This window comes from Mustelus asterias, chromosome 24 (genome assembly GCF_964213995.1).
Source record: "Mustelus asterias chromosome 24, sMusAst1.hap1.1, whole genome shotgun sequence".
Taxonomy (NCBI): Eukaryota; Metazoa; Chordata; class Chondrichthyes; order Carcharhiniformes; family Triakidae; genus Mustelus; species Mustelus asterias.
Window position 1 is genome coordinate 22050943 of NC_135824.1, and position 15895 is coordinate 22066837.

At 45.7% G+C, this 15895-nt stretch overlaps 1 protein-coding gene across 1 annotated transcript in view; it reads right to left on the bottom strand.

Annotated features, from left to right (window-relative positions):
* The window catches only part of lipca (lipase, hepatic a), a 34686-nt gene extending 25891 nt beyond the window's left edge, over window positions 1-8795 (bottom strand). The window contains exons 1-3 of the mRNA XM_078241425.1: window positions 8606-8795; window positions 8006-8185; window positions 1199-1316 (exon numbers count right to left, since the gene is read on the bottom strand). Coding sequence (XP_078097551.1) covers window positions 1199-1316; window positions 8006-8176 — 289 coding nt within the window. The 5' untranslated portion in view covers window positions 8177-8185; window positions 8606-8795. The remainder of the gene's footprint in view (window positions 1-1198; window positions 1317-8005; window positions 8186-8605) is intronic.
* Window positions 8796-15895: the final 7100 nt, after the last annotated feature.

The window sequence follows — 15895 nt, forward strand, 5'->3', positions numbered from 1 at the left end:
GATCATCCATGATTGTAATAAATGGTGGAGCAGGCTCGAAGAGCTAAGTGGCCTCCGTCTGCTCCTATCTTCCATGTTTCTAAAAGCACGAAAGCTATACAGAAACTAACTGCCATCTCCTGTGGAGATAATGGAAGCTGATTATCATCTCAGCAGGAATTGAGCAATATCCCAGATTGGTTTGTAGATTTCTGCCTTCCAGGAATGTACAGAAATTGGGCTTAAAAGCCAGCTGTAAAACTCCAGTCAATGTCAACTAGTGCTGGGTATGACACAGGAAGAAAGACAGCAGCAGAACCCCTGCAAGTTTTGCAGGTAACTCTCTCTGATTGCTGAAGCAAAGCCACAGCTGAAAAGGAAACAGGGCTTCTCAGCCAATCTACAAACACTGGAACCTCAAAACTGACTGTTCACCTGTTGCAGTCAGTGCTACTGAAATCACAATGGCCACGTTTTGCCATCTACTCTTCACAGACACATTCAATACTAATTCCTTTTTTAAACTTATTCTCACTTCTAATCTTTGTAAATATATATGTATTTGCTTCATCAGTTTTCTCATTTAGTTGCTAATAAACTCACTCTTTATTTAACTCAAGATAGTCTGGTTATATTGGCTCCTTTTAAACAACTATATTGGGATGGGAAAAGGCCTGTGCTTGGGAAAGGATCCTTAATTAATCTTCTTGCGACTACCCGAGGGGTTGAATAAAAAAAGGGAGGCAATTCATCCCCATTCACCCGGGGCGTAATAATCTGAGGCTATGCCATCCAAGATAACAACTCTGGGGAACCTTACCTGAGGACTAGCCATAACAGGGAGAAATCAGGACAAGGGGGCGGAAATCTGGAATTCTCTTCCCTGAAAGGCAATGGATGCGAGGAAAATTTGAGCATTCAAGACCAAGGTTGATCGATCCTTGTCGGTTGAGGATAGAAAGAGATGTGGAACGAGGGTGAATGGAACTGAGGTCTGGATTAGATCAGCCATGATCTACTTTAACGACAGAACAAGCTCCAGGGGCTGAATGGCCTTGTCCTATTCATACATTCCGAAAGTTGTTAAGCACACAGATTGTTTCTTGCGATATGGGGTTGATTCTTGGGGAGCCATTGTTAAGAATGTGCTTCATGCCAGGAGAGTTATCACAAATCTCCGATTAGTCTCTCTAAGCCTCACTGTACTCTCATGCCTTACCTGTTATTCTTCCAATTCTGTTTGGCCCAGTGATATAATTCCCGGCAAATCCCGAAACGTGAGCTCCAAGACTGTATCCAATCAGGTGAACTTTTCCCTTTGGAAACCCAAAGAATTCCTGAGGGTGCAAAAGATTCACATTCCTTTAGAGGCATTTTGGCAATCTTCATCCAATGGGAAACTTTTACAGTTAATGGCCCTGCGTTTCCACCAATAGCCAACACCAAAAGGATACAGGGCCTGTGAGTGGCTGGTTATGTATTGACTCAAATAAATTGATTGCTCCAAACCAAAGAGATGAGACGCCAAAACGGTAAGATTAAAATTAGAATAATTGACCCGGATGATCTGCTAATTTATAGAATCATAGAATCCCTACAGTGCAGAAGGAGGCCATTCGGCCCATTGAGCCTGCACCGACAACAATCCCACCCAGGCCCTATCCGTTTAAGCCTGCTAATCCCCCTGACACTAAAGGGCAATTTAGCATGGCCAATCCACCTAACTCGCACATCTTTGGAGTGTGGGAGGAAACCGGAGCATCCGGAGGAAACCCACGCAGACACAGAGAGAATGTGCAAACTCCACACAGATAATGACCCAAGGCTGGAATTGAACCAGGGTCCCTGGCGCTGTGAGGCAGCAGTGCTAATCACTGTGCCGCCGTGCCGCCCTAGATCATTGCTATTTGTGGGATCTTGCTGTGTGTAAATTGGTTGCCTCATTTCCCTTTATCACTACAAGGATTACACTTCAAAAGAATGTTGGCTGGTAAGCACTCTGCGATTTCTGAAGAATTGCAAGAGGTGCTGTACAAATGCAACTCTTTATCACATCTTAGAATCCCTACAGTGCAGAAGGAGGCTGTTTGGCCCATCGAACTTGTACCAAGAACAATCCCACCCAGGCTCTATCACCGCAACCCCACATATTTACCCTGCTAATATCACTGACATTTAGAGGCAATTTAGCATGGCCAATTCACCTAACCTGCACACCTTTGGAGTGTGGGAGGAAACCGGAGCACCCGGAGGAAACCCATGCAGACACGGGGAGAACGTGCAAACTCCACACAGACCCGAGGCCGGAATTGAACCCGGGTCCCTGGCACTGTGAGGCAGCAGTGCTCACCACTGTGCCACATTTGTTGCTGGGTGTTTGTGTCCAAGGGATTAATTTTTGAAATGTATATGGAATTAGAGTAAAACAGTTCACTTTGAAACTGAAAGCTGTCATGCAATAGATTTTGTGTTTTATCATAACTCACACTCAGCTACAGCATAGAAGGAATAGTCTTTTGGTCAGAAAAACATCAGTGTAGAGGATTCTTCCACATTGTAGTTTTTCTAATAGACCAGTGGATTAAATTCCCAAATCTACAGACACCAGAGATTGTGAAATTGCTGGAATAATGCAGTGTGCACTTTGCTATTCTTTAAAATGAAATTCTGCCATAGTTCAAGGACAGTCTAACAACTTGTCTTCATTCCTGTGATAATCAGTTCCGCAGGGAGATTTTTCACAGTGAAATTTTGTCATGTATTTGACCCAAATTCCAATTGCATTTTGAAAAGCTTCACGCAAATATCAATCAGATAGCAATGAATCCAGTCCCAGCAACGTCTGCAGCTCGGTTCTGAAAAGCACATGGATTAGTCACCAAAAATGATACATCTGCATCCCGCAGCAATCTGGTGAGAGGCCATTTTGTTCAGCTCATTCCAAAAACTCCATCTCCCATAGTTACTCACACCGAGGGTGGATAATGTCTTTGAATCTGACTTCCCCCCCAATTCTGCACATCACCTAATCTCCACCAATCATCTCACCCATTGTTACGTCCCCCACTAACATCACAGTTACCGTTACCCACAATTATCTCCACATTCAACCCTCCAACACCTCTTTGTTAACATCCCGAGCTCCATCCTACAATAACTCCCAATAGCATGTAAGAAATAGGAGCAGGAGTAGGCTATTCAGCCCATCAAGTCTTTTTTTCTATCCATTGACAGGATTTTAAAAAATTCATTCGTGGGACATGGGCGTCGCTGGCTGGCCAGGATTTATTGCCCAACCCTAATTGCCCTTGTTCAGAGGGCAGTTGAGAGTCAACTACACATTGCTGTGGCTCTGGAGTCACACGTAGGCCAGACCAGGTAAGGACGGCAGATTTCTTTCCCTGAAGGACATTAGTGAACCAGATGGGTTTTTCTGACAATCGACAATGGTTTCATGGTCATCAGTAGATTCTTAATTCCAGATTTTTTTATTGAATTCAAATTCTACCATCTGCCGTGGCGGGATTCGAACCCGGGTCCCCAGAACATTAGCTGAGTTTCTAGATTAATAGTCTAGTGATAATACCACTCAGCCATCGTCTCCCCTATAGTTGTCACTGGCTGGGCCGGCCCTGCTGCTCATCCCTAATTGCCCTTGAACTGAGTGTCTCACTTGGCCATTTCAGAGGCCACTTAAGAGTCAACCACACTGGTGTGGGTCTGGAGTCACATGTAGGTCAGACCAGGTAAGGATGGCAGATTTCCTTCCCTGAAGAGCATGAGTGAATCAGATGGGTTTTTCCAACAATCCACAATGGCTTCACGATCATCAGTAGGCTTTTAATTCCAGATTTCTATTGAATTAAAATTTCACCATTTGGCATGGTAGGATTTGAACCTGGGTCAAGTTACCAACAGTCTCTGGATTACTAGTCCAGCGACAATACCACTGTGCCACCCATTTCCCTGCTCCACCATTCAATATGATCATGATTGATCTGATCATGGCCTTAACCCCACTTTCCTGCCTACTCCCAACAACTTCCAGGTCACTCAGAACTCTGCTGTGCACATCCTATCCTAATCCTAACCTATCCTAATCCTATCCTGTCCTAAATCCCACCCAATATAGAACATAGAACAGTACAGCACAGAACAGGCCCTTCGGCCCACGATGTTGTGCCGAGCTTTATCTGAAACCAAGATCAAGCTATCCCACTCCCCATCATCCTGGTGTGCTCCATGTGCCTATCCAATAACCGCTTAAATGTTCCTAAAGTGTCTGACTCCACTATCACAGCAGGCAGTCCATTCCACACCCCAACCACTCTCTGAGTAAAGAACCTACCTCGGACATCCTTCCTGTATCTCCCACCATGAACCCCTATAGTTATGCTCCCTTGTAACAGCTCCATCCACCCAAGGAAATAGTCTTTGAACGTTCACTCTATCTATCCCCTTCATCATTTTATAAACCTCTATTAAGTCTCCCCTCAACCTCCTCCACTCCAGAGAGAACAACCCTAGCTCCCTCAACCTTTCCTCATAAGACCTCCCTCCAAACCAGGCAGCATCCTGGTAAATCTCCTCTGCACTCTTTCCAGCGCTTCCACATCCTTCTTATAGTGAGGTGACCAGAACTGCACACAATATCCCTGGGTTTGTTGAGCTGTGATTTCTCCCTATCCCAATTATCCTCTTTTACAAATCCAGCCAAGTCAGTAGCACAAATACCTCTGCCACCTTCTTCAGTTCTATGTCGAGGCAATCACAGAGTCCCTACAGTACAGAAGGAGGCCATTCGGCCCATCGAGCCTGCACCACCGAGGCCCTATCCCCGTAGCCCCACATATTTACCTTGTTAATCTCCCTGACACTAAGGGGCAATTTAGAATGGCCAATCAACCTAATCCGCACATCTTTGGAGTGTGGGAGGAAACTGGGGCACCCGGAGGAAACCCACGCAGACACGGAGAGAATGTGCAAACTCCACACAGTCACCCAAGGCCAGAATTGAACCCGGGTCCCTGGCGCTGTGAGGAAGCAGTGCTACCCACTGTGCCACCGTGCCGCCCAATGTCCTTCATTCCCTCGGTTCTGTTCTCTTGTGCATCTGTCCTTCTCCACTGCACTGTCAGTGACCAGGACTTCCGCCGTGTTAATCTTGCTCTCCGCAGTGACCTCCTTTAACCCCTTACTTTGACCTTGTTGCTCTCCACCTTTGAGCACTTCCTCATGACCATTTTCTGGCCAAATCTGTAGCCATTTCTCTGAATTCTTATGTGTCCATTTCTCCCTTGTGGCTGGTCTCAGGTCATTGCTACCTTATAATTGCTAATTAATTTGCCAGCGGGTTAATTGTATTTGAGAATTGCAGACGTCATGAAGAAATGTTTGCTGCTGGAATGAAGGATTTGCACTTTGGGGTACGGAGCAGGAATTCTGGACAGTAGCAAAGAATGGGAATGGTTCGGCTGGATTGGAATTATTCCTGAATGAGATACTTCTTTCTTGAAGTTGGCTATTGTTTCTGAATGTTCCAGACAATGGAGTAGCCATCGACTCTAGATTGTTATAATAACATCCCGCAAACTTCCCAAAAAGCAGAACAAGCTAACAAAGTGTTAATAATTGGAGGCACAGCAGTTAGCACTGCTAACGCAGCGCCAGGGACCAGGTTTCGATTCCCAGCTTGGATCACTGTCTGTGTAGAGTTTGCACGTTCTCCCCGTGTCTGCGTGGGTTTCCTCTGGGTGCTCTGGTTTCCTCCCACAGTCTGAAAGACGTGCTGGTTAGGGTGCATTGACCCGAACAGGCGCCGAAGTGTGACGACTAGGGGAATTTCACAGTAACTTCATTACAGTGTTAATGTAAGCCTTACTTCTGACTAATAAATAAACTTTAAAAAAATGTCGGTGTAATGTTCATGAAGTGTTTTATCCAAATTCTGGACATTCAATGAATTTAAGTATGAAAACGTAGTTGTTTCCGAATATATTTATCCAATATATTGGTGAATGGTTTAAAAGGGCAACCCAGGCTGGTGAGTGGGCCGCGTGAATGGGCCTCCTTCATCTCAGTGGGCTACAAGATTGAAACCGGGCTTGTTCACTAACCATGACCCCATGAATAAGATTGAATACATTTAAAACACGCTGAATATTTCATAGCGTGTTTGAGAACATGCTTAATCATTCATATAATAGAAGAATCAACTTCAAATGGTAAAAACAAAAGAAATATTTACATTTTGATTGGATACAGAGGGAGCGCGTGGCTCTCACAGTTAATGTTCTATGCAGTCAACACATCATTGACCGGAATGATTTGATTAGAATTGTTCTGAGTTGAATATAAAAGAGACGCCACATTGAAACCTCCGATGGTCACTCAATATAAATCCCAGACAGTGAGGGTTCATTCCAGCCATCTTCCATTGGTGTGACAGAAGGTTGCTGCAGTAATGTTATTTTCACTGAGTTTAAAATGTCCTGCTGTTCACTGATCTCAAATTTGAGCTGTAATCTATAAATGTCTTTTCTTTCCAGAGTGGCTGAGAAAAAGAAAATGCTAGTTTAATTTAAAACTAGCATTGAAGCAAATTGTTTAGGCTGGGATTTTCCAGCTCCCACACCGATCACATTTCCAGTGGGAATGTGATCGGTGCAGACTCGATGGGCCGAATGGCCTCCTTCTGCACTGGAGGGATTCTATGATTCTACAATTTAGCCTGGCCAATGAAGGCAATGAAGTTACTGTGAAAATCCCCCAGTCGCCACACTCCGGCGCCTGTTCGGGTACACCGAGGGAGAATTTAGCACGGCCAATCCACCTAACCAGCACGTCTTTCGGACTGTGGGAGGAAACCGGAGCATCCGGAGGAAACCCACACAGACACGGGGAGAACGTGCAAACTCTGTACAGACAGTGACCCAAGCCGGGAATCAAACCTAGGTCCCTGGCTCTGTGAGGCAGCAGTGCTAACCACTGTGCCACCGTGCCATCCTAATGGGCGGGAAAGGCTGAAGATGGAGGCAAAGGACAGTTGAGAAAAACAAGGTAGAAAAACAATCTGAAACCATCAGAAATGCTCAATTCTCTTTAATTTGAGTTTTGTGATATCCTAACTCCGGTACCTCAGTCTGTCTTTATCGATGTGGCACGGTAGCACAGTGGTTAGCACTGCTGCTTCACAGCTCCAGGGTCCCGGGTTCGATTCCCGGCTCGGGTCACTGTCTGTGTGGAGTTTGCATATTCTCCTCGTGTCTGCATGGGTTTCCTCCGGGTGCTCCGGTTTCCTCCCACAGTCCAAAGATGTGCAGGTTAGGTTGATTGGCCAGGTTAAAAATTGCCCCTTAGAGTCCTGAGATGCGTAGGTTAGAGGGATTAACGGGTAAATATGTGGGGGTAGGGCCTGGGTGGGATTGTGGTCGGTGCAGACTCGATGGGCCGAATGGCCTCCTTCTGCACTGTAGGGTTTCTATGGCTTTCTATGATACATTTCCCTCTGCACCACAGTGAACACATTTGTCCAAACCTTGCACTGACTGGAATCCTACTAGAAACCCCTAAGCCTGTCCTTTATTTGATATTGGGAAGTCAATTCTTTCCCTGGTCCTTTATTGATTGTTGAATGGCCTTGTCGATTTAAGCTAATGTCAGGGTGATATCACTACCTTTGAATTGGCAGGGAGCATCAAGTGAAAAAAACTCCATAATAACTGGTGATTGGATCCAATTGGATTGGATCCAATAACCCGATTAAGGTTGGTGGTGTTTTTGGTTGGTATGTCTTTCCTTCTCCAGCCTGTGCAAATCTAAGTGGTTGAGGGTTTTTATAGCTGCTGTTTGTCATTAATTGGACAATGATTTGTTGCGTTGCACTCATTCCGTTTTACACAATTAGATTCTCCGGCCACTCTGCGGGAATCTGATGTAAGGTCTTGAGGACAGAGTGAAGAATGTGACATCAAAAATCTAATGGCAAAATAAAAACTACTCGAAGACCTCAATTTTGTGGATTTACCTCCAGCCAGTCCAATAAATCTGCAATCTCCCGTCCGACTATTCGCGTGTTTTTCACTGCGATGGGATAATGTTGGTGGGCTAGTGTCAGCCAATCAATCACCAGCACGTTAATGTATTTTAGCCTGACTTTCAGGGCAGCCGCCATTTTCCAGATCCAACCTTCGTACATTCCATCGAGCTGAGGAAATGAAGAGACAGGAAAAATCTGTAACGCCCTTCGCCAAGCGTGGTGTTAATTATCCCGTAAGACCATAAGACATAGGAGCAGAGTTAGGCCACTCGGCCCAGCGAGTCTGCTCCTCCATTCAATCATGGCTGATATTTTTCTCATCCCCATTCTCCTGTCTGTTCCCCATAACCCCTGATCCCCTTATTAATCAAGAACCTATCTATCTCTGTCTTACTCCCACAAATAGGGTCCGTTTTCCAAAACAGTAACCCATCCTTTCTCTTTGTAGATGCTACGTATTCCCTCACGTCATTTGGAGATAATGCAAAATCTATAGAAACAGGCCACTCGGCCCAACATGTACAATGCTAGTGTTTCTGCTCCTCCCCCACCCTACTGCTTATTCCCAATGGAACAAAGTGGGAGTACCGTCCATCCATGAATAATCGTCACCAAAGGATAAGAGGTGTTGAAGCCACAGGTCTCCAGGGTCGCTCTGAGGTGGGGGGTGAAGCAGCAAATCTCCTTGTTGGACGTGTACCCCTTAAAGAGACAGAATTTGATGGGAACTGCATGTACTTTCCTTCTGTCAATCGAGGTTTCATCTGTTATGTATGAGACAACATCAGCGTCATGAGAGATTCAGCTCAAATATTAACAATAAGGATGGTCTTAAACTTCACAATGTAGCTTCACAAAATGAGCAGTTATAAAGAAACATGAATATCTCTTTACCTCTGTCGGCAGTTTAATGTTTAATAAACAGTTGGAAAATTCCAGGCTAAAGTCTTGAATGACGCTAATTTCCTCCTCTGTCAGGTACCGCATGCTATTGAAAAGAGGTTGGATAGGCTTGGGTTGTTTTCTCTGGAGCAGAGAAGACTGAGGGGTGACCTGATGGAGGTGTTCAAGATTATGAAGGGCATGTACAGGGTGGATAGGGAGCAGCTGTTCCCCTTAGTTGAAGGGTCAGTCACGAGGGGACACAAGTTAAAAGTGAGGGGTGGGAGGTTTAGGGTGGATTTGAGGAAAAACATTTTTACCCAGAGGGTGGTGACGGTCTGGAATGCGCTGCCTGGGAGGGTGGTGGAGGAGGGTTGCCTCACATCCTTTGAAAAGTATCTGGATGAGTACTTGGCACGCCATAACATTCAAGGCAATGGGCCAAGTGCTGGCAAGTGGGATTAGGTGGGCAGGTCTGGGCATTTAATGCGTCGGTGCAGACTTGATGGGCCGAAGGGCCTCTTCTGCACTGTAGTATTCTGTGATTCTGTGGTTGGTCCATGATTACGCTTGGCAAAGTACCGCGGTGGTTTGCCACTGGCTTCTGCAGTATGGCTGACCAGGAATCTCTCCCACTCTTACCCTCTGCCATCAGGCATATTGGAGTCATTCAGAGGCTGATCAACCTGTTTGTCCACATTCTGAACATACCTTCCATGGCCATCAAAGCCTGGAGTGGGACTCGAAGCCAGAGCTCCTGACCCAGAGGGACTCGAGTTCCTGGCCCAGAGGGACTCGAGTTCCTGGCCCAGAAGGACATTACCCACTGGGCCACTAGACCTCCCATTGAAACTGAGTTAGCTCCCTTTCGAGGTGTGGTCCCTCTCATTCTCCAAATGTTTGTGAGAAGAAAATGTATTTTTGGGATGTTATTTTTGAACAAAGTGCATTTACACAAATTGTAAAAAGTAAGAAGTCTCAAAACACCAGGTTAAAATCCAATAGATTGATTTGGAATCACAAGCTTTCGGAGCACTGCTCCTTCATCAGGTTTTTAAAAAGACACCGTGTTTAAAAAGTGGTTAAAATGCTCGTGAGTTCAGTTTATCAAGTTATCTTTTCAAATACTGTAATTAATAAGAAATGTATTAGTCTGGTTCAATTATTGTTACTGATACCGAGGCTGGAACTTTCCCAGTACTTTGGAAGCGGATTTGAAGGTGAGGGGGAAAAGCAGGAATGAAAGGGTCGGATTGCCTCCTCGATGTGTTCCCGCCTTTTCACAGCGGGAACTGCAACTCAGCTGGCAATGGTGGGTGGCCGGTTAAGGGAGGTGATGAGGGAAGGTGGGATTATTATTAGTTTTTATTCTTTCACAGGACATGAGCATTACTGATTGGGTCGGCACTTGAGAAGGTGGTGGTGAGCTGCCTTCTTGAACCGCTGCACGGTAGCAGGGGTGGCACAGTGGTTAGCATTGCTGCCTCACAGCGCCAAGGACCAGGGTTCAATTCCCTGCTTGGGTCACTGTCTGTGTGGAGTTTGCACATTCCCCCCGTGTCTGCATGGGTTTTCTCCGGGTGCTCCGGTTTCCTCCCACATTCTGAAAGACGTGCTGGTTCGGTGAATTGACCCGAACAGGCGCCGGACTGTGGCGACTAGGGGAATTTCACAGTAACTTCATTGCAGTGTTAATGTAAGCCTTACTTGTGGCTGATAAATAAACTTTAATTTTGCAGTCCCTGAGGTGTAGATACACCCACTATGCTGTTAGGGAGGGAAATTCCAGGACTTTGAACCAGCGACAGAGAGGGAAGACGATAGATTTCCAAGTCAGGATGGCGCATGTGTGTTGGAAGGAAAATTTCATCTTCCCATGTACCATGGTGGGTTCCCCTTGCCTCCCACCGGCAGATGTAGTCGACCATTGAAATTGCCATTTACGTTACCAGCACCGTGACATCCCGCTGGATGGGAGGGGCCACAAAATCCTGGCCATAGTGAAGGAGGAGTGGTTAAGACATTGGATGGGATAACAACGATAATGCAGAGTCATTAGAAAGGCTGGCTAAATTTAAATTGGTAAGTCACCACGCAGGAAGAACTGGATGAGCTATATACTGTGGGCACTTTCCAATGGAACTAGCAGAGGCACTTTGCTATCATCTTCCAAACCCCCTTAAATATGGAGACCGTGCCAGAGGACTGAAACATTGTAAATAGGAAATCCATATTCAAAAGAAGGATAAGCCCAGCGACTACAGGCCAGAAGGTGTCAGCGTGGAGGTGGAAACGTGTTTTTGAAATGAAAATCCAGGACAAAATTAACAGTCACTTGGACAAAGGTAGATGAATTAGAGAAAGCCAGGATGGATTTCCTAAGGCAAATTGTGTTTAACTTAACACTTCTTGTTGTTCCTCTTCCTGAATCCAATGGTGCACAAGATCGACTTTCATCTGATTCCATAACAAGTGTTTCCTGGAACAAATCGCTTGAAGGGCGACACTCCGCATCAGGAATGGCTGACCAGGAGTCTCTCCCACTCTTTGCCACACACAAGATTTTGCAGGTTGATACTCAACTTGTTTGGTCGCATTATGAACAACACCGTCCTTGGTCATCAAGTCTTGGGGTGGGACTCGAACGTCTTGCTCAGAGGCAGGGAAGCTGCCCACTGCACCACAAGACCTCCTCGTTTAACTAACTTGTTTGAGTTTTTTGATGGGGTAACAGAGAAGGAGGTAGGGCCTGGGTAAGATGCTCTGTCAGAAAGTCGGTGCAGACTCGATGGGCCAAGTGACCTCCTTCTGGATTGGCCATGCACCATGGTACATGGGAAGATGAAATTTTCCTTCCAACGCACATGTGCCATCCTGACTTGGAAATCTATTGGCCCTTAGTGTCCCAAGATGTGTAGGTTAGATGGATTAGCCATGGTAAATGTGTGGGGTTACGGGAATTAAGAGGGGGAGAGGAACTGGGTCAGATACTCTGTCAGAGAGAGAGAGTCGGTACAGATTCAATGGGCCAAATAGCCTCCTCCTGCTTTCTAAGATTTGGTAGCAAGAACAAGGAGAGACAATATAAATTAAGGAATATGATTCTAAAAGGCATGCAGGAGCAGAGAGATTTGGAGCTATACATTGAAGTTGGGAGGCCAGATTCAGAAGGTTGTTAATCAGCCATTTGGAAGATTAGGCTTTATGAATAAAGACCTAGAGTGAAAAAGTAAAGAAGTTTTACTAAAACACGGGCCACAACTAAGGCATTGTGTTCAATTCTGGGCACCGTAAGGAAAGATCTGGAGGCTTTAGAGGATGCAGTAAAGATTTCCGAGAATGGTTCGAGAGGCATTTACGAGAGAGATGAGGGACTTCAGCTAAGAGGATAGATTAGGGATGTTGGGGATATTCCCCTCAGAAAAAAGATAGTCCCGAGGGGATTTGAAAATGGTGTTAAAAAATCATGAGGGTCTGTATGGAGTAGTCAGAGAAACATCTCTCCCAGAAGCATCAAGAACCAAAAGGACACTGACTTAAAGTGATTGGCAAAAGAAACCAACAATGACATGTGGAGAACTTTGGTGAGACCACACCTGGAGTAGTGTGTGCAGTTTTGGTCTCCTTGTCCGAGAAAGAATATATTTGCCATGGAGAGGGTGCAATGAAGTTTCAGCAGACTGATTCCTGGGATGGCAGGATTGTCATGTGAGGAGAGATTGGGTCAAGGGTGCGGAATAGGTTTACTAGGAAGCTACCAGGACTTGATGGTTTGAGTTATAAGGAGAGGCTGGATAGACTGGGACTTTTTTCTCTGGAGCATAGGAGGCTGTGGGATTATCTTATAGAGGTCTATAAAATATTGAGGGGCATAGATCAGCTAGAAAGTCAATATCTTTTCCCAAAGGTAGGGGGGGTCTAAAACTAGAGGGCAAAGGTTTAAGGTGAGAGGGGAGAGATACAAAAGGGTCCAGAGGGGCAAGTTTTTCGCACAGAGGGTGTTGAATGTCTGGAACAAGCTGCCAGAGGTAGTAGCAGAGGCAGGTACAATTTTAAAAAGCGTTTAGACAGTTACATGGGTAAGATGGGTATAGAGGGATATGGGCCAAACACGGGCAACTGGGACTAGCTTAGGGGTTAAAAAAAAGGACGGCATGGAAAGGTTGGGCCAAAAGGCCTGTTTCCATGCTGTAAACCTCTATGACTCTATAACTAGGCCTGTATTCACTGGAATGTAGAAGAATGAGAGGCAATCTAATTGAAACATAGAACATAGAATATAGAATATAGAACATAGAACATTACAGCGCAGTACAGGCCCTTCGGCCCTCGATGTTGCGCCGATCAGTGAAACCAATCTAAAGCCCCTCTAATCTACACTATTCCAATATCATCCATATGTTTATCCAATGACCCTTTAAATGCCCTTAATGTTGACAAGTCCACTACTGCTGCAGGCAGGGCATTCCACGCCCTTACTACTCTCTGAGTAAAGAACCTACCTCTGACATCTGTCCTATATCTCTCACCCCTCTATTTAAAGCTATGTCCCCTCGTGCTAGCCATCACCATCCGAGGATATGAAATTCTGACACGGCTGGGCAGACTGGATTCAGGGATGTGGTTTCCTCTGGCTGTAGGATCTAGAACAAGTGATCACAGTCTCAGGATACGGGCTCGGCCATTTAGGACTGAGATGAGGAGAAACCTCTTCACTCAAGAGGGTGGTGAGCCTGTGGAATTCTCTACTGCAGAAAGTTGTGGAGGCCAGGTCACTGAATATAATTAAGAAGGTGATGCGCGATTGATTCACACGGGAGGCTAGGACGTACCCGGGAATAAAGGCTTTTATTCACAACAAGATTGGAGCACACTACTTAACAATACTATCCCAGACTAAGGGCTACTAGGAAGTAGCAGTGACCTTTATACTCCTGTAAGAAGGCGGAGCCGAACGGAGTGTACCACATAAACAATGATAACAGGTGGAACACCCCAACCCTAACCCCAACAGTAACAAGAGTAACATATGTACAAGTACCCATAGTGGTAACCATCTATGGTTCACCACAGAAGGAAATAGATTGCTCGATGCTAAAGGTGTCAAGGGGTATGGGGCAAGAGCTGGAGTATAGTGCTGAGATAGAGGATCAGCCATATTGAATAGCAGAGCAGGCTCGAAGGGCCGAATGGTTTACTCTTATTTTCTATGTTTTTATGAGGAAAAGCCTTTTTGCACAACAAGGGTGGAAATGCCAATTATTAGGAAGCACATGTTTAAGATAAAAGGGGGAAAGTTTAAAGGAGATGTGAGAGGCAAGGTTTTTTACACAGAGGGTGGTAAGTGCCTGGAGTGCACTGCCAGAGGAGATGGTAGAAGCAGATACAATAGCAATGTTTAAGAGGCATCTTGACAGGTACATGAATAAGCAGGGAATAGAGAGATACGGACTGCGTACAGGCAAAAGGTCTTTAGTTTAGAAAGGTGTCATGTGTTGGCGCAGGCCTGATGGGCCGAAAGGCCTGTTCCTGTGCTGCACTGTTCTTTGTTCTTTGATTTGAAATACACGACCGATCCGTGTAATAGAGGCAGATTCTATCATGGCTTTTAAAAAGAATTGGAGAATTATCTGAAGAGAGAAAAATATTGCAGGGCTCCAGGGAAAGGGTGGGAGATTAGGACGGGCTGCGTTGCTGTTGTGGAGACGTGGACGGACATGATGGACTGAATGGCTTCATTCTCTTCTGGTACCATTCTCTAACTCGGTGATCCACACATCCAGCATGTGGCTCAGGCCCTGATAGGAGGCCTGTTTCCAGGCCTCTGCTTGTGCAGTGTTCCTGTGACGCAGCTCCCCTCAGATAGCATCGAGTTTGTGCCCAGAGTCCAGGGCTAACTGATTTCTAAACCAGCGCTCCGATATTTGGTGGAGGCTAAAGTCTACTCCCGCACCTTTCCTGCTGCAAACGTGAGGCTGCTGTTTACGCAAATTGACACATAATTGTCAGAGACGCTTCTGTGACGGCGATTCGAGAAATGCAACCAAAGGGGCTGCAAGAGAGCAGCTATTCCCTTTTGCTGAGAGTAATTTCTTAACATGCTGCGTCCTTGACACAGATGTCAAACAATCCAGTACATTGTAACTATCAAAATATCCGTGGACTTTGCCCACTCAAAAAAAACCCCAAATGTCGCACCCAGAACTTCAAATACCTTGTACTTTCTTTTATTTACGATTCTATATCTCATGCCAAGCTCAATTGTTTCTGAGCCTATCTTGTTGACTGGAAACTGGCTGCTCTCGAGTGTAATACTTTTCAACAGACTTAAACAATCAAACACAATGGATTGGCTGTGTTTTTGGGTGCATTATTGCTGTGTTCTTCCACTAGAGCTGGAGTTCTTTTGGTTATATCGGGGTGAAAGGTAATATTCACAGGGATGGGTTTAACGGTACGAGGGTCACTTGCCCCTTTCCACCCAGTCCGAACTCAATTCAAACAACAGAAAAACATTTCCCGTCTCCCCCGGTCCTTTAATGGAAAATGTAACTGCTGGTTCATGCGGAATTGCCCCTGGCAGAGGAACCCAATCATCGATTCGCGGAGAGCACGGCATGAGTGAGGTGCTGAGGCCAAAGTACAGAACTGCCCAAATAACCGTAGTCAAGACAACAGCAGGAATAGCCTCACAGCGCCAGGGACCCGGGTTCGGTTCCCGGCTTGGGTCACTGTCTGTGTGGTGTCTGCGTGTTCTCCCCGTGTCTGTGTGGTTCTCTCTCACAGTCTGAAAGACGTGCTGGTTAGGTGCATTGGCCATGCTAAATTCTCCGTCAGTGTACCCGAACAGGCGCCGGAGTGTGGCGTCCAGGGGATTTTTAGAGCAACTACAGTCCAAAGATGTGCGGGTTAGGTTGATTGGCCATGCTAAAATTGCCCCTTAGTGTCCTGGGATGCGTAGGTTAGAGGGATTAGTGGGTAAAATATGTAGGGATA